The following is a 25,608-nucleotide window of genomic DNA, read 5'->3' as shown; positions in this document are numbered from 1 at the left end:
TTAGTTAGATGTGAATGTGTTGGTGAACTTCTTTGCCAGAAATTTGCTATTTTATCTTTTCCAGGGGCTTTCCAATTGTGAGTAGAATTAATTGCTTTGGTGACTTCATGTTGCAAAATTGTCACTTCTGGCGTTTGTGGTATCATCTTGTACGTGTCTGTTTCTGCTTCTATCCACCGTGCATGCCTGTTATGTTGTACCGGGTTTGACCATATGTTGCTCCAGAAGTGTTCCATGTCTGTTATGTTTGGTGGATTGTCTATTTTAATGTGTGTGTTATCTATTGTCTGGTAAAATTTCTTTTGGTTTGTGTTGAATGTTTGGTTTTGTTTCCTTCTATTTTCACTTTTTTTGTATCTTCTAAGTCGTTTGCCAATGCTTGTAATTTCTGCTTCTTTTCATCTAATTGCTTTATCGCTTCTTGTTGTGAGATTTTACCTAATCTTATTCATTTTTTTTCTGGCATTTGATGTCTTATAAATTGTGTTAGCTGTCCAATGTATTTTCTCAGTTTTTCTATTCTGATCTGTAGCCTGTGTTGCCATGCTGGTTTTGTGTGTTTCTTCTGTGTGTTGGTTGGTTCTGATCTCTGCCTAGTGTGTATATTTAGTGTAGTGAGTGCTCCTATATAAACCAGTAGTTGTAACTCTTCCATAGTTGTGTTTTCATTAATTTTGTTGTGTATGGTTCTGTTGATAGTCTTTATTGTTGTTTCGGCTTGTGGGTTATTTGGCGGTCTATGCAAGAATGGTCTAATGTCTGTATTTGTGTCTTTGTATTCTATATATGTCAGCTGAATTTTTTCTTCTATATCTAACGTGTGTCACTTCGTGTTCTATTTGTACTTGTTCTGGTGGCAGTCTTAAGATTTCGTTTTCCTCTGATTGTTTAATTGATGTGTGTGTGTTCTTTGTTTGTTTTGATCTGGGATGTTTGAGTCAATTACTGTGTTTTCTTCTTCTTCTTCTTCTTCTTCTTCTTCTTCTTCTTATTGCACATTATTTTGTTCCAGTATTTGTTGTACTTGTTGTTTGATGTTTTCTAATTCTAACTGGGGTATCCTGTTATTTTTGATTATTACACGGATCTGATCAGCTAGTCGTTGTTCTGTTAAAAATTTTAATTCTGGGTATCTGGTAATAAATGTTGTGTATACTTGTGATCTGTATCCAGTTGTGTTGGTTCCTAGGTTTTTGTTGCTTGGTAATAACAGAACATGAGGTGTCGATTAACTTCATCTGACCATCTCACATCTGACCATCTCATCCTCTGTCTTTGTTTTCCTTCTAGGGTGGTTGCAGGAAGCATATCCTGCAAAACACCTCTATTTGGATTTAAATCATTTTCCAGTTGGCTAGCAGTGTCGTTACCATTGTGGGCGGGCATAGTATTCAAGCGTCGTCCCCGACCATGACGGTGCTTGTCCGAGGCTTCTTTAGTTGTGTCCTGAACCAACTAATCACACTAAAAGGGGGGTTAGCCCTATTAGTGGTTTGTTCTTTTCGTCTCCTTTTACGACTGGCAGAACATACCAGCGGCCTATTCTTTTCCCGGGCCTCCACAGGGTTTATTATTATTATTATTATTATTATTATTATTATTATTATTATTATTCATGCTGCCGACATTGCCGTTCCATGCTTGATGGGCCTCATTATGCACCATCAGCAGCTCTATGCTGGAGCATGGCCATTTGTTACCACTATCTGTGATCGTTGTCATGTGTTGCGACATCTTAAGTGGCATCCGCCCTTCACTGGTTGTATTACCTGTAAACAGCTACACACCATAGCCCATTACTTAATAAAATGGAGCAAGTGGGTGTGTTCTGTCCTTTCATCACTGGTGTGGGTTACACTCCACACCCTCCAAAGCTGTCAGCAGCATTCTTCTGTTCTGGGCCGAGCCCTCCCAGGTAGACTTTGTGCAGATCCATAACTTCTGACAGAACCCCTCACAACCCATTTTGCAGCAGCATTGGTGTCAGCGTTCCTCATCAGGAAACATATCCCCTCTGGCCGTTTAACTGTATTTGGCTCCAAGGCATTTTCCCATCTCATTGGAGAGACAGTATTGTGGTTTCTGTCCTTACGCCCAGCAAGGATCCATTGTCCCTTGTTAGTTACTGGCCCTTCAGTTTGACAAATGGCCCCTGCGAGTTTTTTGAACAATAGTGGCTTGCGGGCTCAGTTGGGACCTCAAATCTTGGGACCTTTAATCTCCTTACCAGTGTGACTTTTGGGAGGGACAGTCTCCAATCCATCATCTTCTTCAGTTGGAAACCACAGTTCAGAAGGCCTTTTATCAGTCCGCTATCTTGTTGGTTTTCTTCGATCTTTGTAAGACCTATGATACAGCTTGGTGCCATCACAGCTTACTTACACTCCTTGATTGGGGTCATTGGGCACCCTCCAAATTTTTCTTCAACCACTCGTTGACCTCTGCGGAGCAACAGCTTCAGGTTGCCATCCAGCACACATCGGCGTAGGTACTCGCGTGGTTTTCCTCCTCCCCCCTTAAATCTGTCACTGTACCGCAGTCCACCCTGATCTGGAGCTCTGCCTCAGTGCCACACTGTGCTCTCCAATTCCATTCCTTAGGTCTTCTTTTTGACAATAAGCTTGCTTGGTTGCCCCTTATTCACTTTTTGAAGATCAGCTGTTCCTGTAAATTCAATGTCTTCACTTCCTTGCCCACACCTCTTGGGGCAGGGTTGTTCAACCCTTTACCACCTTCATTGGGCATTAGTTCTGTCCTATCTAGACTATGGTTGTCAAGTTTATTGATCAGCTGCCCCTTCCATGCTGCTCCTCTTGAACTCAGTTCACTATTGTGGTATATGTTCACTCACAGGTACCTTTCGCACTAGCCTTGTCAATAGTCTTCCAGTTGACACTGGGATGCATTCTCTTTTGGTTCGGCAGTCCCAGTTCCTGGTTTCCTATGCCATCATTATTCACTCATCACATGCTCACCCCTCCTATTCTTATCACGGCTTTAGGATGTCACCCACCTATTGCTCTTCCTTGAATGGGTTTCCATTATATGGCTCTGTCTCCTTTCTCTCCACTGTCATTTCCAACTTCCCCCATGTCTCCTACGTTCCCCTCCCGACCATTCCCTTTTGGTTAGTACCTCAGCCCCGGATTCAGATAGATCTCTTCTGGAGTCTGAAAGCGTCCATCACTCAGATGGTATTCCATTGTTTGTCCCGTCCGCTGTTACAGGAGTTTCACGATATCATTGTTTTTTTACATTGATGGCTCTAAATCCACCGATCACGTGGAATAGACCTTAATGTTGGCACAGGAACACCATCTCTTGTCTGCAATGCCTAGTTGTTTACTGTGGAACTGGTGGCCAACTGTCAGTTCTTCTTATTTATTAAATGGTCTTTCCTCACCTGAGTTTACTCTGGTACGGACTCGGTGAGTGGCCTTAAGGCTATCACTCGGTGTTTCTCCAGGCACCCCTTGGTGTCTGTCATCCACAACTTTATTACAGATTTTGGCAAAGCTGTTTGGTCCATTTTCTTTCTGTTCTCGGCCATGTATGTATCTTGAGTAATGAACTTGCCCCGCTGAACCAATTTGTGGCTTTGCATCAAATCCATTTTTGCTCAATTATGGACTGCATTGTAGGGGCGGTATCCCCTCTAATAAACTTAGTGTAATCAAGGAGACGCCCACCATGAGGTGTTTTCATTGAAGGGTATCAACCATTCTCTGCTGTCTTTGTATTGGACATACTAGGTTGACCCATGGTTCTTTTACCCTCCCAGAGGGCTCACGGTTCTTTCGTGAATTAATGTGTGGCGCACACAGGACCCTGAGCTATTGCATCCCATTCTGTCTCCCCTGGCTGCATTCCCTTCAGCATGCCCCTCCCTCCCCATCCTTGCTCCTTCCCTGCTGCCCCGTCATTCCCCTCCCTCGGTGGTCTCATTTATGTTGATCTGGCTGTACTCCTTGCAATTTGGTCTCTTGTCTGTTCTCATTCATCCCTTTTGGCATTTTGGTCCCTCCTTTATGGCTTGACCTCCACTTCTAAATTTTCTGTCTGTAGTGTAGGCCATTTCGGGGACGAACCCCCTCTTAGTGTCTGCAGTGTGGTTTCTTGTCCCCCCCCCATTCCATTCCCCCCCCCATTCCATTCCCCGCCCCATTCCATTTCCCCCCCAATTCCATCCCCCCCATTCCATTCCCCCATTCCATTCCCCCATTCCATTCCCCCCATTCCATTCCCCCCCCATTCCATTCCCCCCCATTCCATTCTCCCCCCCATTCCATTCTCCCCCCCATTCCATTCTCCCGCCCCCCCATTCCATTCTCCCGCCCCCCCATTCCATTCCCCGCCCCATTCCATTTCCCCCCCATTCCATTCCCCCATTCCATTCCCCCCCCATTCCATTCCCCCCCCATTCCATTCCCCCCCATTCCATTCCCCCCCATTCCATTCCCCCCCATTCCATTCCCCCCCATTCCATTCCCCCCCATTCCATTCCCCCCCCATTCCATTCCCCCCCCAATTCCATTCCCCCCCCCAATTCCATTCCCCCCCCAATTCCATTCCCCCCCCAATTCCATTCCCCCCCCAATTCCATTCCCCCCCCAATTCCATTCCCCCCCCAATTCCATTCCCCCCCCCAATTCCATTCCCCCCCCAATTCCATTCCCCCCCCAATTCCATTCCCCCCCCCAATTCCATTCCCCCCCCCAATTCCATTCCCCCCCCCAATTCCATTCCATTCTCCCCCAATTCCATTCTCCCCCCCAATTCCATTCCCCCCCCCCAATTCCATTCCATTCCCCCCCCCAATTCCATTCCATTCCCCCCCCCCAATTCCATTCCATTCCCCCCCCCCAATTCCATTCCATTCTCCCCCCAATTCCATTCCATTCTCCCCCCAATTCCATTCCATTCTCCCCCCAATTCCATTCTCCCCCCAATTCCATTCTCCCCCCCATTCCATTCTCCCCCCCATTCCATTCTCCCCCCCATTCCATTCTCCCCCCCATTCCATTCTCCCCCCCATTCCATTCTCCCCCCCCCCATTCCATTCTCCCCCCCCATTCCATTCTCCCCCCCATTCCATTCTCCCCCCCCATTCCATTCTCCCCCCCCCCATTCCATTCTCCCGCCCCCCCATTCCATTCTCCCGCCCCCCCATTCCATTCTCCCGCCCCCCCATTCCATTCTCCCGCCCCCCCCATTCCATTCTCCCCCCCCCCATTCCATTCTCCCCCCCCATTCCATTCTCCCCCCCATTCCATTCTCCCCCCATCCCGTTCCCTTCCCCCCACTCCTCCCCTCACTAAGGTAGCTCCCTCCCTTGTGGTCCCAAATCTTGTAGCCTGCTCTTCCTGTGCCCTACCCTCCTCATCCTCTGAAAGAGATGATGGCGATGGTGGTGGTGATGAGAAGGTGGAGGAGAACAACACAAACTAATCAGGTGGAAACTCAATGGATATTATCATCACCGATCTAAAATATAACACGGTGTCTCCCCTTATCCTACGTTCTGTCTTGCTCTTCAAGAAATGCAGTTCCGTGATGACTACCCCCAACATTTCGTGGTTATTGGGCATTCTGTCAGAACTGTCTCCACCCCCAGATAGCATCTGGAGGGGTGTGCACTTTTGTTCGCACAGATGTCATTGGTGACTGGATTCCCTTTCATACCAACCTGGGAACGATAGCAGTCTGAATGCAAATGACTCCAGCAATCACCATTAGCAATGTCTACCTCCGTCCAGGTAGGTCAATTCCTTATGTTGAACTGCATACCTTAATGTAGCAAGTCCAGCCTCTGTATCTCCTCCTCGAGGAATTCGTGCAGTCTCTTCTCTCTTCACATGACACAACCCCAGGCGGGGGTTCAATCCTCAACCAGATGATACAACACTTGGATGTTACCCAGAGACAACATATGCTCGAGGTTTTCAGCTGCATTTTGCTCATGGGTGCCTTCCTCTTGCAATCGCAGGACAGCTTAGTTATCCCCATCCTTAAGTTCGGGAAGAACCCAACATCTCTCTACAGCTGCCAACTGATTAGCCTGACCAACATACTTTGTAAACTGCTCAAGAGGATGGTTTCCTTCTGATTATGTTGGGTACTCGAATCTTGGGGCCTTTTGTGCCAGTATCAATGTGGCTTCTGGGAAGGACAATCTACAACTGACCATTTACTCAGGTTGGAAACAGCAATCCCACAAGCTTTTACTAACCACCGATACCTTGTCATAGTCTTCTTTGACCTACATAAGGCGTATGACACAGCTTGGCACTGTCACATTTTAGTTACCCTCCATGACTGGAATTTTCGCAGCATCTTTCCAATTTTCATCCACATGTTTTTATCCCACTGGCTCTTCTGTTTTATTGTTGGCACTTCACTCAGCACCCGCCGGACCCAGGAGAATGGTATGCCACCTGTGTTAAGTGTCGCACACATCCTCATTGCCATCAGTGGGCTTGTACCTTCTGTTGTGCCCTGGTTAACCTGGTGTTGTATGTCAAAGATTTCTGCATCTAGTGCAACTCCCACTCAGCAGCACCTGCTGAACACCAGCTCCAAGGCGCTAACCGATAGGCCTTTGTGTGAGCCCTTCCCCATGGCTTCCAGTTTTCTCCCTCCAAAATGCAGGTTATGCATTTTTGCCGTAGACCTACAGCACACCTCGATCGAGAACTTTATTTTGGCGACCAATGTCTAGATGTTGTAGCACAATCCCGTTTCTTGGACCTTCTTTTCGATAAAAAGCTGATGTGGCTGCCTCATATTTGCCACCTGAAGACTACATGCATGCGGAAGCTTAATACTAGCCCACACATCTGGGGGTTCAGACTATGCTACTCTTCTGTACCTTTACTGTGCACTGGTTTTGTCCAGACTAGATTATAATTGTCAGGTTTATGGCTCAGCAGCACTATGGAACTACTTGACCCTGTTCATCATTATGGGGTGTATCTGGCTATTTGTGCGTTTCGTACTAATGTCGACAGCCCTCTCGCCGAAGTGGGTATTCCTCCTCTAGAAACACTATGGAGCCAACTCTTGTTTTCTTACGCAATCGCCATTCAACAATTCTCTGACTGTCATATATATTACTGTCTTGTAACCCATCCTCGGATGGGATTGTTGGTTGAAATGCGTCTCCTTCCCTCTGTTGGTATCTCCATCTCCAATCCCTGGAAAGTCACCCTTTATTTCTTCCCGCACCCCCGTTTGAATGATGTCTCAACTACAGGTTAGGATTGACCTGTTCCAGGACCCTAAGGTCACTGTGCCCCTATGGTATTCCTGCTTATTGTACATTTCATCCTTGAGGAGTTCCACGGTGTTACCATCTCACACACTGATGGTTCTAAAACAGTAGATAAGACAGGTTACACTTTTACGTCTCCTACTGGCATGGAAAACCAATTAATGCTGAGATCACATAATGTGTTCACAGCAGAGCTGCTAGCAATTAATAGGGCACTCCGTTTTGTTACTCAGGGCTCCCTCTACAGTGTTTAAATATGTACTGACTCAATAAGTAGCTTACAGGCTATAGCCCACTGCTTCTCTTGTCACTCTTTGGTCTCTGCTGTCCATGTCCTATCTTTCCTTGGCCATATCGGTGGGTATCTTAAGAAATGAGCTTGCTGGCCGTTTGGCTAGAGGCAAATACTTATCCCCCATTCCCTTGCAGATTCACATCAAATCTCTTTTTACCCAAAAGTGGAATGGCATCTGGTGCGCTACTACTCTCAGTAACAAATTCCTTTCAATAAAGGAGACTACTGCACCCTTCCCTCCGCTTCTCTCGAAAGGAGTCCACTGTCTAATGCCATCTACACATTAGTCGTATTAGGCACACCTACTGTTTTATCTTGTGTAACAAGCCATCAACACAATGTGGTTGTGGAGCTAGACTGATTTTCTCCCGTGGAGTGACTTTGCACTAAGTGTAGCCTTCCAAATTTCTTGTCTTTAATATTAGGCAGACAATTCACAGATGGTTGAACTGGTCCTCAATTTCCTTCGTGAAACTGGTTTTTGTTTTCAGTTACAAGGTTTTGCTTTCCTCCTGGAGCATTTGCAGGGTTATCACGGTTGGGTCCTGTCTTCATGTTCTCTGGGTCTGTGACCCCCATGGCCACTTCCCCATATAAAGACTGCTCTTTTATACCTCCCTTTTTTGCCTACTCTTTTATGACTTCTACTGTGTGTGTTTTTAGTGTCTTCACTCTATAGTTCGACCCCTCTGACTGGATTGGCCCACCTTTTGCAGATACCTCTATTTTACTCACTCAACTTCTGAATTGTGGGCTGCTGATATCACTGTTTAGTCCCATAACCCCCTCAATCAATCAATCAATCAGTCAGTCAATCAATGGTTCTTTTACTTCATAATGAGTCAGCCCTCTATTGTAGTTGCAGGTCCCCCTCCACAATAATCCTTATTTTGCTGGACTGCCCCTGCCTTTTGGCCTTTCACACTAAATATGCCCAACCCACCCACCCACACTCACTCACTCACTCACTCACCTGCCTCCCTCCTTCCTTGTTCTGGGTGTTAATGGAAGACTTTCACATGGTTGTGTCTTTCTTCAGTTTTCTTCGCAAAAGTGGTTTTCCCTCCCAGGCTCAAGTCCTTGAATTCCCTTCTGGAATTGAAGTCCACAGTTAACATTGGTATTGACATTGGTTGTGGAGGCCTTGGCCTTGTCTCCATACTGACCAGGATCTCCCCCCTTCTTTCCTATGTTTTTTCTGGTCTTTTTTGAAATTTTGTTTCTACTTTCCTTGTGTCTTCTTCCACTGCTATTGTTCCTATTGTCGTGATCATAGTATGGTGTGAGGATCGGGAAGGGTCGGTGGCAGTGCTGGTGCCCAATGCGCGTAGTGTTTCTGGGTCCCCCTCTACTCTAGCTGTCCTTCCCCTCTTCATACTGCCCTGATGTTTCTTTTGCCTCTTTGTTTGCCCATTTACCTTTGATCCCACTGTTTGGTACTTTCCCCGTTCAACCACCCAGCCAACCAACCTGGTTCAGGCTTATTGATGCCAACTTCACATTCTGGACTGAGGTTGAGGACATCATATTTGTTTTCCTCCAGAACTTCTATACCTTCTCACCCATTCACTTCTCCTGCTCCTCCTCAACACAAGCCATCTACCACGATGTTTACTTTCACCTCAGAGATGGCTACATCAGTTCTTCCATCCATATCAAATCCACGAACCAGCAGCAATACTTCCATCTAGTCAGCTTCCACCTATTCCACATCAAGAAGTCTCTTCCATACAGTCTAGCCAACCCTGGTTATTGCATCTGTAGTGATGAGTAGTCTCTATCCTTATACCAAGTGTCCTGCTGAGGCCTCCACTGACCAAACTTACTGTCCTAACATTCTACAAATGTACTTCTCCTGTGCCTTCTCTCTGCAGTCACCTACCACCTCCCACGTACCCATCATCCCTCCACAAAGCAGCACTCCCCTTGTGACTCAGCACCACTCAGGACTGGAACAACTGAATCACATTCTCCACCAGGCTTTAGACTCTCTCGTTGTGCTCTGAAATGACAAAAATCCTATCATCAATCCCACTTCTCCTACACTGCTATTCCACTAGCCGCTGAAAATACGTAACATCCTTGTCCATCCTTACCCATCTCTCTTCCAGCTGTCCTCCTAACTCCCTATGTTGTGGCTCATACCCCTGCAGTAGACGTAGATGTAACAGCTGTCCTATACATCTTCCCTCCACCACCTACACTAGTATGGCCACAGGTTTCTCGTATCCCATCAAAGACCAGGTTACCTGTGCTCTACAAACTAAGCTGCAACCACTGTGATGTTTCTATGTGGGCACGACAACAATGATCTGTCTGCCCATATTGATGGCAACCGTCAAACTGTGGCCAGGAGACATTTGGACCAGCCAGTTGCTGAACACCATCTGGATCCTCCTGGCAGTCATCAGCTGTTGTTAATTGTGCATATGGCAATTCTCCCTGCAATACATCCTACATTTCTGTAATCCCACGTGGCCTCAACTTCTGCTAGTCCGTTGTCATGTACCTATCCCCTCCCATGCTTTTCTTACAGCACTTATTTTTTTGAGACGTGGAAAAGAGTTTGCCGTATAAGACGGTCACTCCAAAAGATATGCACACTGTTTTTTTTTTAAATTCATCTTTTATTCTACATGTTTGAAAGTTTTACAGTGTGTAGATACATCCTTTAGGAACAATATTTTCATTTCTCTGCATAATTTCCACGCCTCTCAACTGCCTTACACTATATTGGAACCAGTGCCTGTATACTCGCGCCGTAAAATTCTGGACCAACCTGTTGGAGCCATTGTTTGGCAGCGTGCATAAGGGAGTCATCATCTTCAAACCTTCTTCTATGAAGAGAGTCTTTCAGTTTCCCAAAGAGATGATAGTCACATGGAGCCAGGTCAGGACTGTAAGGCGGGTGTTTCAGTGTTGTCCATCTGAGTTTTGTGATCGCTTCCATGTTTTTTTTTTTTTCTCTGACATGTGGCCGTGCATTGTCGTGGAACAGCAAAACATCCTGCTTTTGCTGATGTGGTCGAACAGGATGCAGTCGAGCTTGAAGTTTCTTCAATGTCGTCACGTTTGCATCAGAATTGATGGTGGTTCCATTTGGCATGACATTCACAAGAAAGAGTCCTTCGGAATCATACAACATCGTAGCCATAACTTTTCTGGCAAAAGGCGTGATTTTGAATTTGTTTTTCTTGGGTGAATTTGCATGATGCCACTCCATTGATTGCCTCTTCCTCTCTGGTGAAAAATGGTGGAGCCATGTTTCATCACCTGTCACAGGTCTTCCAAGAAATTCATCTCCATCATTCTCATACTGTTCCAAAAGTTGACTGCATACCATTTTTCTTGTTTCTTTGTGAGTCTCTGTCAACCTCTTGGGAACCCACCTGGCACAAAACTTTTTTAATGCCAACACTTTCAGTATTCTGCAAACACTTCCTTCCCCTATCTCAATGTAGTGTGACTTCGTTCACTGTGATGCGTCTGTCAGCAGTAACCAGTTCCTTAACCCTCTGCACATTGTCTGGAGTATGTGCAGTACGAGGCCTGCTGCTGCGAGGACAATCCTCAATATTGCCGTGCCCACTTTCATCACGTAACCTGCTTGCCCAATGACCCCTAACTGCACTGCGATCGACAGCAGCATCTCCATACACATTTTTCAACCTCTTCTGAATGTTTCCCACTGTCTCGTTTTCACAGCACAGGAATTCTATGACAGCACATTGTTTCTGATGAACATCAAGTGTAGCAGCCATCTTGAAGACATGCTGTAATGGCGCCACTCATGGAAACAGGTTAAACTAAATTTGAAAACAAGCGGGAAGGATGTATCTACACACTGTAAAACTTTCAGACATGCAGAATGAAAACTGTATTTTTACAAAAATAGTGTGCATTTCTTTTGGAGTGACCCTCGTACCTCATGAAGAGGGTAATTGGCGGATTGCTACTTCTTACAATTGGACATTACCTAAGTACATCACATTGGGATTAATCCATCTTGAGGTAAAACCTTATAGCTCAAATGTCATATGTTGCTGAAACTAAAAAATTTCGACACACAGTAGTTACATGTAGAAGGAAAGCAACTCGTGGACCAGCTGTACACAAATGAGGTACACACAGTTTCTATACTCCAATTAGCATGAACAATGTGAATCACTAGTATGGAGTAAGGATTGTCTCCTGTTTGCTGTGGAGCAAAAATCACCAAATGAATATCTGACAGTGAAGTTCGGGAGGCACTTAATGTGGAATAATAGCTACTGTTTGCTACATCAGTTACTTCATGACTGTGTCAAAAATGTGTAACACAACAGACTCATTATGATTGTTTCCTAATGTATCTATCTTAATGTTTCCTAATGTATCTATCTTAATTTTCTTGGATCCATTATCAGGTTGGAAGGGTTAACAATAAACTACACCACAAGAATAGCTCTCAAAATTTGGTGGATTATGGAAGGATTACAAATTGTGCACGGATTTAGTTGTTTTGGGTATGTCATACATTAAGCACAATGCTTCAAGACACACTTCAGAAACTTAACATTTTTGTACTAGTGTGCTACAGTTAGCACAAGCAAGTGCTCATTGGTGACAGTTGAAGTTGGACCTTCGTTTATATGTTTGCTAATGATGCCAGACTGTGGCCTCCAGTTTATAAGCAGTTGCCATAAGAAGGCATGCATTGCTGACAATGAGCAGCTGGAGAATTCTCTAGACATAGAAGCTCTCAACTTTCTTATGCAATGCTGCCCTGCCCCCTTCATCGGTGCCCATGTTGTAACTTTTGCGACGGAGAGAGGGTCTAAGAAAACTACATCATTCAAGGCTGTAATGTACAAAAGATGTGTAAAAAATGCAACTTATTTGATAGTGATTAAGTAGTATCACATTTTACAATATAAGATAGATAAAAATCTCAGCCATGTTCAATCTGAAATATTTATTCAGACAATAATAATTTTAATGTTAAATGTCAAGTAGTACATTAAAACTACATTTGGATTGATTAAAAGTGTGTCAATTTTCTTTGGTGATGCTGAAGGTACAACTGGGCCGTAAAATAAAGATATAAGAAAGTCCCCCCCCCCCCCCCCCCCCCCCCCCCAGGGGGTCCACAACTCTTTTGTGGATACGTGCATAGCGAGCATGGGATCCCGAGCTAATGTGGTCGTCCTTCCTTTCCGGGCTGCATACCTTCCTTTTTCCGCATCCGTCCCCATCCCCCATCTTCGCCTCCCTCCCTTTCCTCCGCCTCTTTCCTTCCCTTTCTCCCCCTCTGGGAGTATGTTTTGTGCCTACGTCCGGAGACAGACGCTCGAAAATTTAAAACAGTCTCTCTTCTTCGCTTCTTCTGCTGGCAAGTCTTTGTCCTTCTCTTTTCATTACCTCTTCTTTTACCCTTTTTTCCGCTGCAGGCTTTGAGACCCCTCTTCTTTCCTTTCCCTTTCTTTTTTTTCCCCCTTTCTCTTTTTCCTCCCTGTGCGTGTCGGAAGGTCAACCCACACATTCCCATGTGTAGCTGGTGACGGGGTAATGCATAATTCCCTGCCCCGGGTAGACAGGTAGGACACGTATGTACCACCTGGTAACGGCCAGGCCCAGGGAGGGGTGATTACCCGAGACGATACCTTCTGAAAGTGCCGATTGGTCCCTCTGTCTGTTTCTCAGGAGGTGTGAACAATCACCTAAGGCAGGAGTGCCCTCAGAGAGGGCCCCCACAAGGAAGGAGCGCACCATCGGAGACACTGGTAATCATGGGGGATACTTCGGCAATGGTTCCCTCATCATTTACTATGTCTGCTCACAAGCGTAAGTTCAATGAGTCTCAGCCACAGACAGTTCTTCCATCATTGCCACAGTTCCTTGTTGTTTCTCGGTTTGACGAAGGTCAAGACTTCTCCACAGTCAACCCTTTCATTATTCAGAAAAGTGTCGACGCAATTGCAGGTCCTGTAAAGTCTTGGTCCTGATTACGAAATGGTACCTTGTTGTTAGAAACAATCAGTGCCCTCCAGGCACAAAAATTTATGCGTACTTCACTGCTGCACACCTCCCCAGTCCGTGTGGTAGAGCACTGCACTTTAAATTCATCACGTGGGGTGGTTTATACATGCTCCCTCGACGGATTGTCCGATGAGGAAATTCAAAACTACCTGTCTGACCAGGGCATCACAGCTGTTCATCGAGTCATGAAAGGGGTTGACAAGGACATCGTTCCAACCCATACTGTCTTCTTGGCATTTGACAGAGTTCAACTCCCATCGAACATAAAAGCGGGTTATGAGATGATTTCCGTTCGCCCTTATATCCTAAACCTTACCCGTTTCTATCGGTGTCAGCGGTTCAATCATACCAGCCTGTCCTGTTCCAATCTGGTCAAATGCGCTACATGTGGCAAGGATGCCCATGACAGTGCTTGTCCACTTCCATCCCCTCGTTGCATCAACTGTATGGGTGACCATACTGCTTCCTCTAGAGATTGCTCCATTTTCAAAGACGAACGGCTCATTCAGGAAATCAGAGTGAAGGAAAAGGTGTCGACCTTAGCTGCTCGAAAGTTGTTCGCCAGTCGAGCCCACTGTGCCTCATACAGGTAAATACAGCACTGTCCTTGCCTCTCCTCGGCCAACAAAGGAGGCAGCCACTCAGACTTGTGATCTCACCTTTAGTGCCACGGTCGTCGGATCAGCCAGCGCAAAGATCGCCCGTTCAACCTCCCCACTCTCACCGGTTCACTCTATGGCTCACCCTTCTTCGGGTTCAGCTAAATCTCCTTCTCCGCCACGGTGTGTCTCATCTACAGCACCGCCTGGCAGTAACCGCCCTCGACCGACTTCTGTGTTGCCGAGACGCACTGCTGGTGGCCGATCAACCGGCCGATCGCTGGTGGAAGAAGCTGCTCCAGAACACCCTGTGGATCAGGATCTTCTGCCTTCGGCTGAATGCCGTTCCATGCTGTCGGCCGCAAGCTCTGAGCAGTCGTTGAGTTGAGAGCAACCTGGTCACATTCTTCCATTTTCTGTCCACCCTATGTCCATTATCCATTGGAATATCCGCAGCATTCAAGCCAATCGGGCTGAATTGTCGATCCTCTTACGATCCTACTCTCTGGTCATCTTCTGTCTTCAGGAAACAAAGCTGCATCCCCATGACTGACTTGTTTCCCCCATTTTCAGCCAGTCTAATTTGATCTCCCCTCTGTTGAAGGCACTCCAGTACATGGAGGACTCATGATTCTTCTCCATGATACTCACCATTATCACCCAATCCCCTTAAACACTTCCTTCCAAGCTGCCGCTGTCCATCTTTCCCTTTCTGGATACACCTTCTCTCTTTGTACTGTCTACATTCCATTGTCCACACCAATGGCATGAGATGATCTCCTTCCCCTATTTGCTGGTTGGGGATTTCAATGCCCACCACCCGCTTTGGAGATCTCTGCATCCTTGTCTGCGTGGCTCACTATTGGTAGACGTCTTCCACCAAGCAGATCTTATTTGCCTCAACACTGGGGACCCTATGTTTTTGTCTGCCTCCACGACAAATTTCTCTTATTTGGACCTTTCGTTCGATACTGTTCTGCTAGATCGGCGCTTCGAAAGGTTCGCTCTTGCTGATACACACTCGAGTGACCACTTTCCATGTGTCCTTCGATTACAGTCACAACTACCATATATGGTCTCGAGACGCTGGAAGTTTGCCCAAGCCGATTGGACACTTTTCGTCTCTAGCGACATTTGATGACTCACTTTCCTAGCGTCGATGATGCAGTCACTCATATTACAGAAGTTATTCTTACAGCCGCGGAATGTTCAATACCTCGCACCTCCGAATTGCCCCGGCGCCCCCCATTTTCTTGGTGGAACGAGGCGTGCCATGATGCTATACATGAGTGGCGACGTGCTCTTGGCGTTTTTAGACACCATCCTACTTTGGCCAACTGTATCCGCTATAAGAAGTTCCGTGCGCGATGCCATCGCATCATCTGGGATAGCAACAAGGCAAGCTGGGACTTCTTTACTAACTCATTTAACACCTTCACTCCCTCCTCGGAAGTTTGGAGTCGGATTCGGCGGTTATCTGGAGTGCCTAGTTTCTCCCCGGTCTCTGGGCTTACTGTCGCACATGATAAATTAGTGGACCCCGTCGCAATTTCTAACTCATTGGGTCAACACTTTGCTGAGATTTTGAGCTCTTCAAATTACCCGCCAGCGTTTCTCCCGAAGAAACATGCAGCGGAAGCGCAACCTCTTGCCTTCTCCTCTCAAAATCGCGAAAGCTACAATACTGTTTTCTCCATGCGGGAACTCCAACATGCACTCTCTTCTTCTCGCTCTTCCGCCCCAGTACCAGATGGTACCCACATACAAATGTTGCTGCATTTATCATACCATAGTCTGCATTACCTCCTTCATCTTTATAATCGAATTTGGACTGACAGTACTTTTCCCAGAACATGGCGGAAAGCTATCGTCGTTCCTGTTCCGAAACCTGGAAAGGACAAACATCTCCCCTCTAGCTACCGCCCCATTTCTCTCACAAGTAGTGTATGTAAGGTTTTGGAGCGTGTGGTGAGTTGCCGTTTAGCATGGTGGCTGGTGTCCCGAAGTCTTTTAACACCTGCACAGTGTGGTTTCCGAAAGCATTGTTGTGCTGTTGACCATCTTGTTGCTTTCTCCACTTATATCATGAACAATTTTCTCTGGAAATGCCAAAAGGTAGCGATATTTATTGATCTGGAGAGGCCATACGATACCTGTTGGAGGACAGGCATTCTCCGTACACTGTTCTCTTGGGGCTTTCGAGGTTGGCTGCCCCTTTTTCTTCGTGAGTTTATGGCAGAGCGCACATTTAAAGTGGGGGGTGAACACTACTCTCTCCCGTACCTTCTCCCAAGAAAACGGGGTACCCCAGAGTTCCGTGCTACGTGTTTTGTCTGTTTGCCATTGCCATAAATCCAATAATGGATTGTCTCCTTCCTGATGTCTCGGGCTCCCTCTTTGTGGACGATTTTGTGATCTACTACACCTCTCAACGGACCAGCCTTCTTGAACGACGTCTTCAAGGCTGTCTCGATCGCCTCCACTCTTGGAACATCGAAACCGGCTTCCGCTTTTCTCCCAGTAAGACCGTTTGTGTTAATTTTTGGCGTCATATGGAGTTTCTTCCGCTTTCCTTACATCTAGGCCCTGTCAACCTTCTGTTCGGGGATGTTGCAAAATTCTTGGATCTTATGTTTAACAGAAAACTGTGCTGGTCCTCCCACACTTCCTATCTAAAGCTCACTGTCTGCGATCCCTCAACACCCCCCGTGTTCTGAATGGCACCTCCTGGGGAGCGGACAGAGTGGTCCTTCTCCGCCTCTGTCGCGCCTTAGTGCGCTCGAAATTGGACTATGGGAGCATAGTTTACTCCTCTGCTCAACCGTCTATTCTTCGGCGTCTCGACTCTATCCACCACTGTGGTTATGTTTAGTGTCTGGAGCTTTTCACACCAGCCCTGTGGAAAGCCTTTATGCCGAGACTGCTGAACCTCCGCTGTCCAATCGGCGAGCTGTCCTTCTGAGTTGTTATGCTAGCCATCTGTCTTCCACGCCTGCGAATCCGGCTCATGACATTTTTTTTCGACGCCTCCTTGGATTTAGGGTATGCTGGCCACCCTTCCTCCCTACTACCACAGGGAGTTCGTTTACGTCAACTGCTCCATTCTCTTTCCTTCCACTTTCCTAAAACTTTGTTGACAACTTGGGGTACAGCACCGCCTTGGCTCTGGCCCCGGACCTGCCTGGTCCGTGACCTTTGTCAGTTTACCAAGGATGGTACCCCTTCTTGTTTATCGTCGGGCATTTGCTTCTCTCTGTGCACAAATGAAGGATGCCACTTTTATTTACACTGATGGCTCAAAAACATCGTTTGGTGTTGGGAGTGCCTATATTGTTGGCGACACCCCAAATCGATTTCAGCTTCCCGACCAGTGTTCAGTTTATACTGTCGAGCTTTACGCTGTTCTCCAGGCTGTCCAATACATCCGTCGCCATCAGCGGATACAGTATGTTATGTGCTCAGACTCTCTCAGCTCTCCTCAGTCTCCAAGCTCTGTACCCTGTCCACCCTCTGGTCCACCAGATTCAGGACTGCCTCCACTTGCTCCACTTGGGGGGCGTCTCTGTGGCGTTCCTCTGGATCCCAGGACATGTTGGTATCTGTGGAAATGAGGCGGCCGATATAGTGGCCAAGGCTGCAGTCTCTCTTCTTCGGCCAGCTATTCGCGTGATTCCCTTCACCAATCTACGGAATGTTTTATGTCGTCGTATTGCTCTTTTATGGCACGCACATTGGTCGACACTTCCCAATAATAAATTGCGGGACGTGAAAGCTCTTCCCTGTGCTTGGACCTCTTCCTCCCAAACTTGTTGTCGGGAGGAGGTAATTTTAACTAGACTCTGGACAAGGCACTGTCCCCTTTAGCCATCGACATGTTTTAAGCGGCAATCCTCCCCCCACTCTGTCCCCACTGCTCTCAACTGTGGACGGTGAGACACCTTTTACTTGAGTGCCCCTATTTTACTCCATTATGCGCCCGTTTACAGCTGTCTCGTGATATGTCTTCCATTTTAGCAGATGACACGCGATCAGCCGATCGTGTTCTCGAGTTAATTAACGCCAGTGAGATGACATCAGTCATTTGAAGCTGTTTTTGGAGACAAACAATCCCCTTCTATAGTGGTTTTTAAGCTTTCATTCTGTTTTTGGTTTCCCCGCTTTTTTGAGTTTTGCTCTTATTGCTGCTGGTTTCCAGTTTCGTTTTTTAGCTTTTCCTAAGTCACAGACTGGGCGCTAATGACCATAGAAGTTTTGCGCCCTAAAACCATAACAAAAAAATAATAATGTTTTTGAGAACAGGTGATGGGAATGATAATTACACCTACATGGTGGACAGAAAGTTTCTCCCTGAAGTCCTGAAGTTTTTTGGAATATTTTTAGTCAACAGCAATTTTTTCACGGAAACACATTTCTACATTTGAATTAATGATTTGAAGAGTTGTTTCTTCACTTCTCAGTATTTTACATTTGTGACCCTGGTTATGTAAACATTCTTCAAATCACCTACCAAAACTCTCTGCAAGCACTGCTATCTTTTCAGTGGAGACTGTGTTTAGTTTCTCCTAAATATATGCAATAAGCTGGCCTCCATTGCATGGATTGAGGTGCTTTGAAGACTGTATCCTCTAGTCAGGCCCATAGGTACTGTACAGGGTTTAAGTTTGGACTGTTTCCAGGCCAGTCAGTGTGAGCAATTTTGGTTAGACATTCCACTTCAATGGAAGCCTTGAATATGGGAATGAACATCTTCGTTATGTTCCCATTTCTTAATGATACTTAAAAATGACAAAAATGTAAATAACCACAGAGTGGTATACATACAAAGTTTAAAATTAATTTAAATACTCTTGTGTAAATTCTTTACATTGTAGTAAATTAAATTTTTACAACACTATCTTTTCATCTCCAGGATTAAAATTTAGAGAACATAATTTTCCTGTTCTTTCTTGTAGCAAAAAATCAACAGTATGTGAAAAAATACTGAATGACAAATTTTCGTTAACTTACTAAGTAAAAGTGTGTTAAAGTTGTGAAAATGATCTGCTTTGAAGTAGTTTACCATGACAGCACCACTTGCAGCCAGCGGCAGACATATTAACTGTGGGAATATGTTCACTGTCATTCATCAAGCAATGCAGACTAGCATAAAATTCCTACAGCCAGCACCATCTGTTGTAAAATGGTACTGTCTCCAGAAGCATCGAACCTGGGCAGCTCTGTTAAAAAAAAAAAAAAAAAAGTCAGGTGCAAGTAGGAATTGTGCACTGAGGGTTCTGTACGAGCTTAATTATTTGTAGAGACAGTTCATCCATCCTGGAAATTGACAATCTCGGCGATTTTTGCCTATTGTTGACTTTGATACTGGCAAGATATCGCTTTTGTGAATTCAAAGACTTTCAAGAATGTATTAAATGTGAAGTCAGATAACAGATGATGGAAGAAATAATTTTTGTGTGCGAGATAATTACGAATTGACAATATTTGGATTGTTTCCTTTACATGTACCGTGAAACTTGACTTCCTGCCAAATTTCAGGAGTCTATTTAATGGGAAGTGTGCTATAGGTTTTAATGAGTAAGTTTGTGAATAGCGATATATTATATGACATAAAAGTTTGTATCTTTCAATTGTGAATATGATGGTACAACAACTATATGATTTACTGGGGACGTGTGAAAATTTGTGCCCGTCTGGCCTACTGTTTTTTTGATTACATTACCTTAGAAGCTTCAAATTTTTACACCACCAGAGACTCTAAGCCTTAGTGTGTGACATAAATTTCAACTTGTTACATCTTCACAGTACTTAGATAAAGGGTTTTTGACAGTCAAGCAGACACAAACAACTAAGTGATCCTATAAGGGTTTCATTTTGACTGACTGAGATAAGGAAGCCTAAAAAGGGAGAAACTTTCTGTCCACCACGTAGATGTCCAGTACTTTTTGCAGAAAGTAAACTGAAGGTTTTGTTTGCTTATAGAAAATTTGTCTACTTTGGCTTCCAAATTACTGTTCTATTCCTTTTCTGTGAAAATTTAATAAATACGAATTTGAAATGTGCCCTTCAGTATGTTTCTGAGCTGTGTGTTTTGTTGGCTGAGGGTGCTAAATGATTTGTCAGCTTTCCATATTTTGATTCATTTGTCATTAAAATCAGTACAGCCCTCTTAACCAAAGGAGGAAAAAAGTAATTCCTGACATAGTCACTTAACTTTGGTGTAACAGAACATGTTTCGCCTTAAACTGTATCAGATTCTGATTTCCACTTGAGGATTTTCATTGCTATAAAACACTCAGTTCTTTCGCATTGTTGATTAAAATGGCTTCATTTATATTTTTCATAATGTTGGGCTGAATGAAAGTTGTATTGTTTTTTTGTAAAACTGAATTCAAGTGACATAATTAGTGTAAGTCGGGAAAAATTCTGAATTCAGTGCAGCACAACAGTTTTGTTTTCAATTTATTGTGTATTTGTAGTTACATAGTATGGGTTTAAAGAGCAAAAATTTTGTTAATCACTCATAGTTTTATTTTTCAGCAACTGCAGTAAGAAATAAATGGCTAATCGTATGCGATAAATGTAGGCCCACCTTGGTTTCCATTCCTAAGTCAGAACATCTATAGTGCTTAACACTTTATTAACACTGTCTTGTGAACAGTCTCACAAAAGCTGCCCGTCATGCTTTGCTTTTTATGCTGCTCTATTTGATGCACTTGCTGTTCTCCATACTCCCAACATGAACATACACTTACAGCTTCAACGAAATCTTGAAAAGGCCCTTGCCCTGTTTCATTTTCTAGATTATTTTAGTGTTCATAATCTGATTTGGAGCCTTTGCCAACAAGTGCCACTGTGAAAAAATTTTGGCCCCACGGAGGACATGTGTGTCTCGAACAGAGAAGATGGGATACATTTCAGCTATGCTACAGGCCATTCTTAGTCAAAAGAAGTTAATGATTTGCTTTCAGATGAAAGATTTCCAATGTGCTTCACCTATTGCATGTGGAAGTGCATACACCTGACAGAGAAACTGTTAATGGCCCTAACTGCTCCTGTAATTCTCTTTGTCCCAAGTTACTTCAGCTACAACCATGTGATCGCTGCCATATTAAACAGATGCATAATATTGCCAAACACGTGTCATGTAAGTTCAAATCGAATTATGGTTTTTAAATTTCTACTTTTTGCCTTCCTGCTAGGATCTATAAGACTGTTTGGGCCAGAACTTTGTTGCTTCTGACTATACTCCTGGTCCAGCATTGTTCTCAGATATTGTAATATGCCTAAGTGCCTGGTGTTGAGCCATCCATTCAGGGACACTTGTATTGTCTATTTGTTTCCTTGTTATTAAGGTGCCTCATTGTAATGTCTTTGTTGGACTAGGATGTAAATTCCTGTGTATTAATTGCGCTCTCTTAGGAGACACTTTCTGCTGTGGGTAATGGGAGTAGCTGAATCAACAAGTCGCAAGATGGTGTACACTCTCTTACAAATGATTACTTGTCTCGAATCATAAGCAACCTTAGCCCCACATACAATGCAGTGTTTACTAGGCTGTTACCATTCTCTATTGTTGTAGCTGCGATGGGCTTTGTTTTGTGTTTTGTTAATGTGTTTTATGTCTGCTTCTGGAAACATCAGATGGACTGCTAAACTCGGTGCTGTGCACTTACCAAGTCAGTATAGTATGGCAATGAGGGGAAAGTTGTCAGTGCTAGTCAAGTACATTAGATTTTGTATTAATTCAACTAGGCCCATCAGTGCTGTGTGTACAAGTAGAAAAATTCACACAATATTCTAATTGGGTTCCCTAAAAGTTTTTGCTGTTTCACTCTGTACTGCCCCATCATTAGAATCTGCTAATTTATGTGAAAATATTCCTGCCTTATTAACGGAAGGTATTTATATCAGTGATGGTACATATTTGTGTGGTTGTTAATTGTTCTGGACACAAATGATACTGTAGTTTTACGATAGTAGGTAGTTACTAACAATTTGTACATGCTGAGTGATCGGTTGATGTAGTAGTCTCTCAACCCAGTTAGTATTCCTTTATGCACTGGAGGCAAGCAGCCTGTGTCGGGGTGGCTTTTGAACCACTGTTCACCCTCTGTAACAGGACTGTGGTGAGAGATTTTGTAAGGCGTTCTATCTTTCTGTGCTTTCACAGCTTTGCCTGGTCTGGTGTGCTATTTGTCATTTCCACATTTTGTGATAAGTGTAAGCTGATTTAAATAATTAATTACATGGTTGAGTGTGATTTTCCTTCCAAATTCCCTCCTGCAGATGAAAAATACCAAGAAAAAGCCCAGGAACTGGCAAAACTTCACAAGGAGATGGACTCAAGAGAACAGGAAGCAAGTGTACCAAATGACAAAAATTGTAAATGTGAAACATCACAGAAACTGAAGCGTGAATTGAAGTCCACACAGAATTATGTGAAAGTATTAGAAGATAAAATGTCTGATGCAGAGGGAGTAAACTATAAACTGGAAAAGCGGGTAATATTGTATATACATTGCCTTATATGTCTTTGTGTTGCTTTACCTATCAATGTTACATTTCCACAACTATCTGTGTAGGTCAGTTTATCCAAAAAAAAAAAAATATATATATTTCTGCAGTATTATTGGTGTTGTATTTGTCAATAGTTAGATTATACACCTAATTAGTAATTTCAGTAGCTTCTAATTGTGAAGAACTTATAATTTTTTTGATTGAACCAAGCTTTTGGGAACCTTTCTTCCTTCTTGGGCTGCATCTCCTTCCTTGTTGCCCTCCCTCTCTGTCCTCACTACTTCCCCTCTGGCCCGTCCTGTCTCTCGGTGTCCTTGCTTACATCAGTCAAGCTATCCTGGTTTTTGGTATTTCTTATGGTTTTTGTTCCTCTTCTTTTTCTTCCTCACCTTTCCATTGTAGCATTGTTGTTCTCCCTTTGGGATTTGACCTCCCCTTCCAAAGTTTTTCTCTGTAGTGTGAACCAACTGGGAAGAACGCCTTACGTAGGGACTTCGGCGTGTAGCTTTACTAGCTCTTCCATCTCTTACTTGACGCAATTGTCCTTTAAACGATGTATAGCTAGCACGAACTAGTCCATGTGGTGGGGTCGTTACGTACCCATTTAGTTGAGCCCTTTGACAACACGGGATCACACTTCTAATACCTGAGCTGCTGCATCTCCATGTGTGCATCGGAGTGGTTGGTTGTCATCTTGGAACATCTGAACTCGCGGGTTCGGGGGTAAGAATAGGCCCGCGGTATTCCTGCCTGTTGTAAGAAGCGACTAAAAGGAGTCTCAAATGTTTCGGCCTATATGTGATGGTCCCCTAAGAGGTTTGACCACTACATTTCAAAAGTTCCCATTTGGGGAAGGACTCCTTACGTGGTACCTTATATATCCCTCTTGCCCTAAGATCTGGCACGTTCGTTATTGTCATGGAGTTGTACTCCCACCGAGCTTCCGGGCACATCGGCTGAAGTGTGCTCCGGGTAGCATACATTCCCTCCATTGTGCACTTCCATCTTTGCCCTTGTGATATACATGGATATTCGACAACCGACATCCAGCACGGTAGCCAGCCCGTTGTGGTGGGGTCGTCATGTACCCTCTTGGTGGTAGCCCCCTGACTACACAGGGATAGCACTGCTGATGCCTGTGGTGCTACCTCCCCAAGTATGCTGAGTAGTAGATGCCCCTCCCTCTGGGGCATCAGGACTCCCAGCAAAGGCCATCCTGACAGGTGGTCTTTGCTGTGGCTGGGTGGCATCTGTGGGGAGACCCCCTGGTCGGAGTGGGTGGCATCTGGGCGGATGACCCACAATGAAGCGTGGTACATAGTCTCTTGCTGGGGTTGACCTCCACCAGCAATCTCTAAACGATCAAGGTCTAACCTCAACAGCAAGAAATACGATCCAAGATTATTTGTCTTGTCGAGATTGTGGACATCCTACGCATCCCAATACTCCATGTGCCCAACCTCCCATCTGTGTTAACTGCGGAGAAAACCATTTCCCCTGCTCACCGGACTGTAGGATATCCCAGAAAGAACGGAAGATAATGGAGTATAAGACCCTGGACTGCCTGACCTACACCGAGGTTAAGCAGAAATATGAGAGGCTACATTCAGTGCCAATGACATCAACCTATGACCCTGCTGCAACAACGGTTCTATCTTCTCCCATGTCGTCATGTGTGGTTGGCTCTACGATCTGTCAAATTCCACCAGCCTCCTTGATTGTGGGGGACACGTCACTCCTGCACCATCTACTTCAGGAGCAACACCCACTCCCCCCCACCCCCCCCCCCCACCCCCACCCCACCCCACCCCACCCCACCCCACCCAGCTATCGGGGACATCAGTTCCCCCTTCCCAGCTGGAGAAGCATAAGGCTTCTTCGGCTCCTCTCGCCTGGAAAGGGTCCCTTGGGGACCTCCCTTTGCAAGTTCCGACCAGCAGTAAAGCGGACACCTGCAAGTGGCTGAAACAACCACTGGTCTCTGGTCGTAGGGCCTCACAGTCGTCGTCCATCCCTAAGACTGACCCAGTAAAGCCCTCCCAGCCTCAATCACCGGAGGCCCCACATGACAAGCAGAAGAAAAAGGTTCCCAAGAATCCCGACATTGCGGTAGCACCCGTCCCACCGTTTCCTACACTCTCTGTGTCAGAGGATGAGGTATAGATTCTGGCGTCTGCTGAAGACCTGGATCTGGCAGCAAGTGACCCAGCGGCGTAATCTGCCTCCCCATTCCCTTCACTCTTTTCTCAGCCATGGACAATGCCATCCTGCAGTGGAACTGTGGCTGTTTCTTCCACCATATTGCTGAGCTCAGACAGCTTCTCAGCCTTCACCCTTTCTTCTGCATTGCTCTTCAAGAAACTTGGTTTCCGGCAATGCGAGCCACCACCCTCTGTGGCTATCGGGGTTATTATAAGAACCGGGCAGCTTACAAAAGGGTGTTGGTGGCATCTACATCTATGTCCTTCGCTGTCTTCATAGCGAGTCTGTCCCTCTACAAACACCTTTAGAGGCTGTCGCTGTTCGGGTGTGGACGCCACAGCTGTTACTGTCTGCAGTCTCTATCTTCCACCGGATGATGATGTCCCAACGCATGTCCTGGCGGCGCTGATAGCCCAATTCTCTCCACCTTTCCTGTTACTGGGTGACTTCAACGCCAGTAACCCTCTGTGGGGTGTGTCAGTGGCAACAGGTTGAGGCGCCACCATTGAGCATGTATTGGCGCAGCTCGAACTTTCCATTTTAAATGATGGTGCCTTCACACATTTCAATGTGGCATATGGCACATACTCCGCCATCGGCCTTTCGATCTGCAGCCCTAGCCTCTTACCGTCTGTCAAATGGAGTGTGCATGACGACCTGTGTGGTAGTGACCACTTTCCGATCTTCCTGTCACTGCCACAGCGTCA

At 45.3% G+C, this 25,608-nt stretch overlaps 1 protein-coding gene across 2 annotated transcripts in view; it reads left to right on the top strand.

Moving 5' to 3' along the window:
- Positions 1-25,608, top strand: part of LOC126272312 (myosin-11) — a 256,577-nt gene that overhangs the window by 53,437 nt on the left and 177,532 nt on the right. For both annotated transcript variants that reach the window (XM_049975092.1, XM_049975093.1), the window contains exon 7: positions 22,469-22,683. In XM_049975092.1, the coding sequence (XP_049831049.1) occupies positions 22,469-22,683 (215 nt within the window). The remainder of the gene's footprint in view (positions 1-22,468; positions 22,684-25,608) is intronic.

The sequence above is a fragment of the Schistocerca gregaria genome, chromosome 5, assembly GCF_023897955.1.
Source record: "Schistocerca gregaria isolate iqSchGreg1 chromosome 5, iqSchGreg1.2, whole genome shotgun sequence".
Lineage (NCBI taxonomy): Eukaryota > Metazoa > Arthropoda > Insecta > Orthoptera > Acrididae > Schistocerca > Schistocerca gregaria.
The sequence above is the reverse complement of the archived record's forward strand: the minus strand, read 5'-3'. Positions and strand labels throughout refer to the sequence as shown.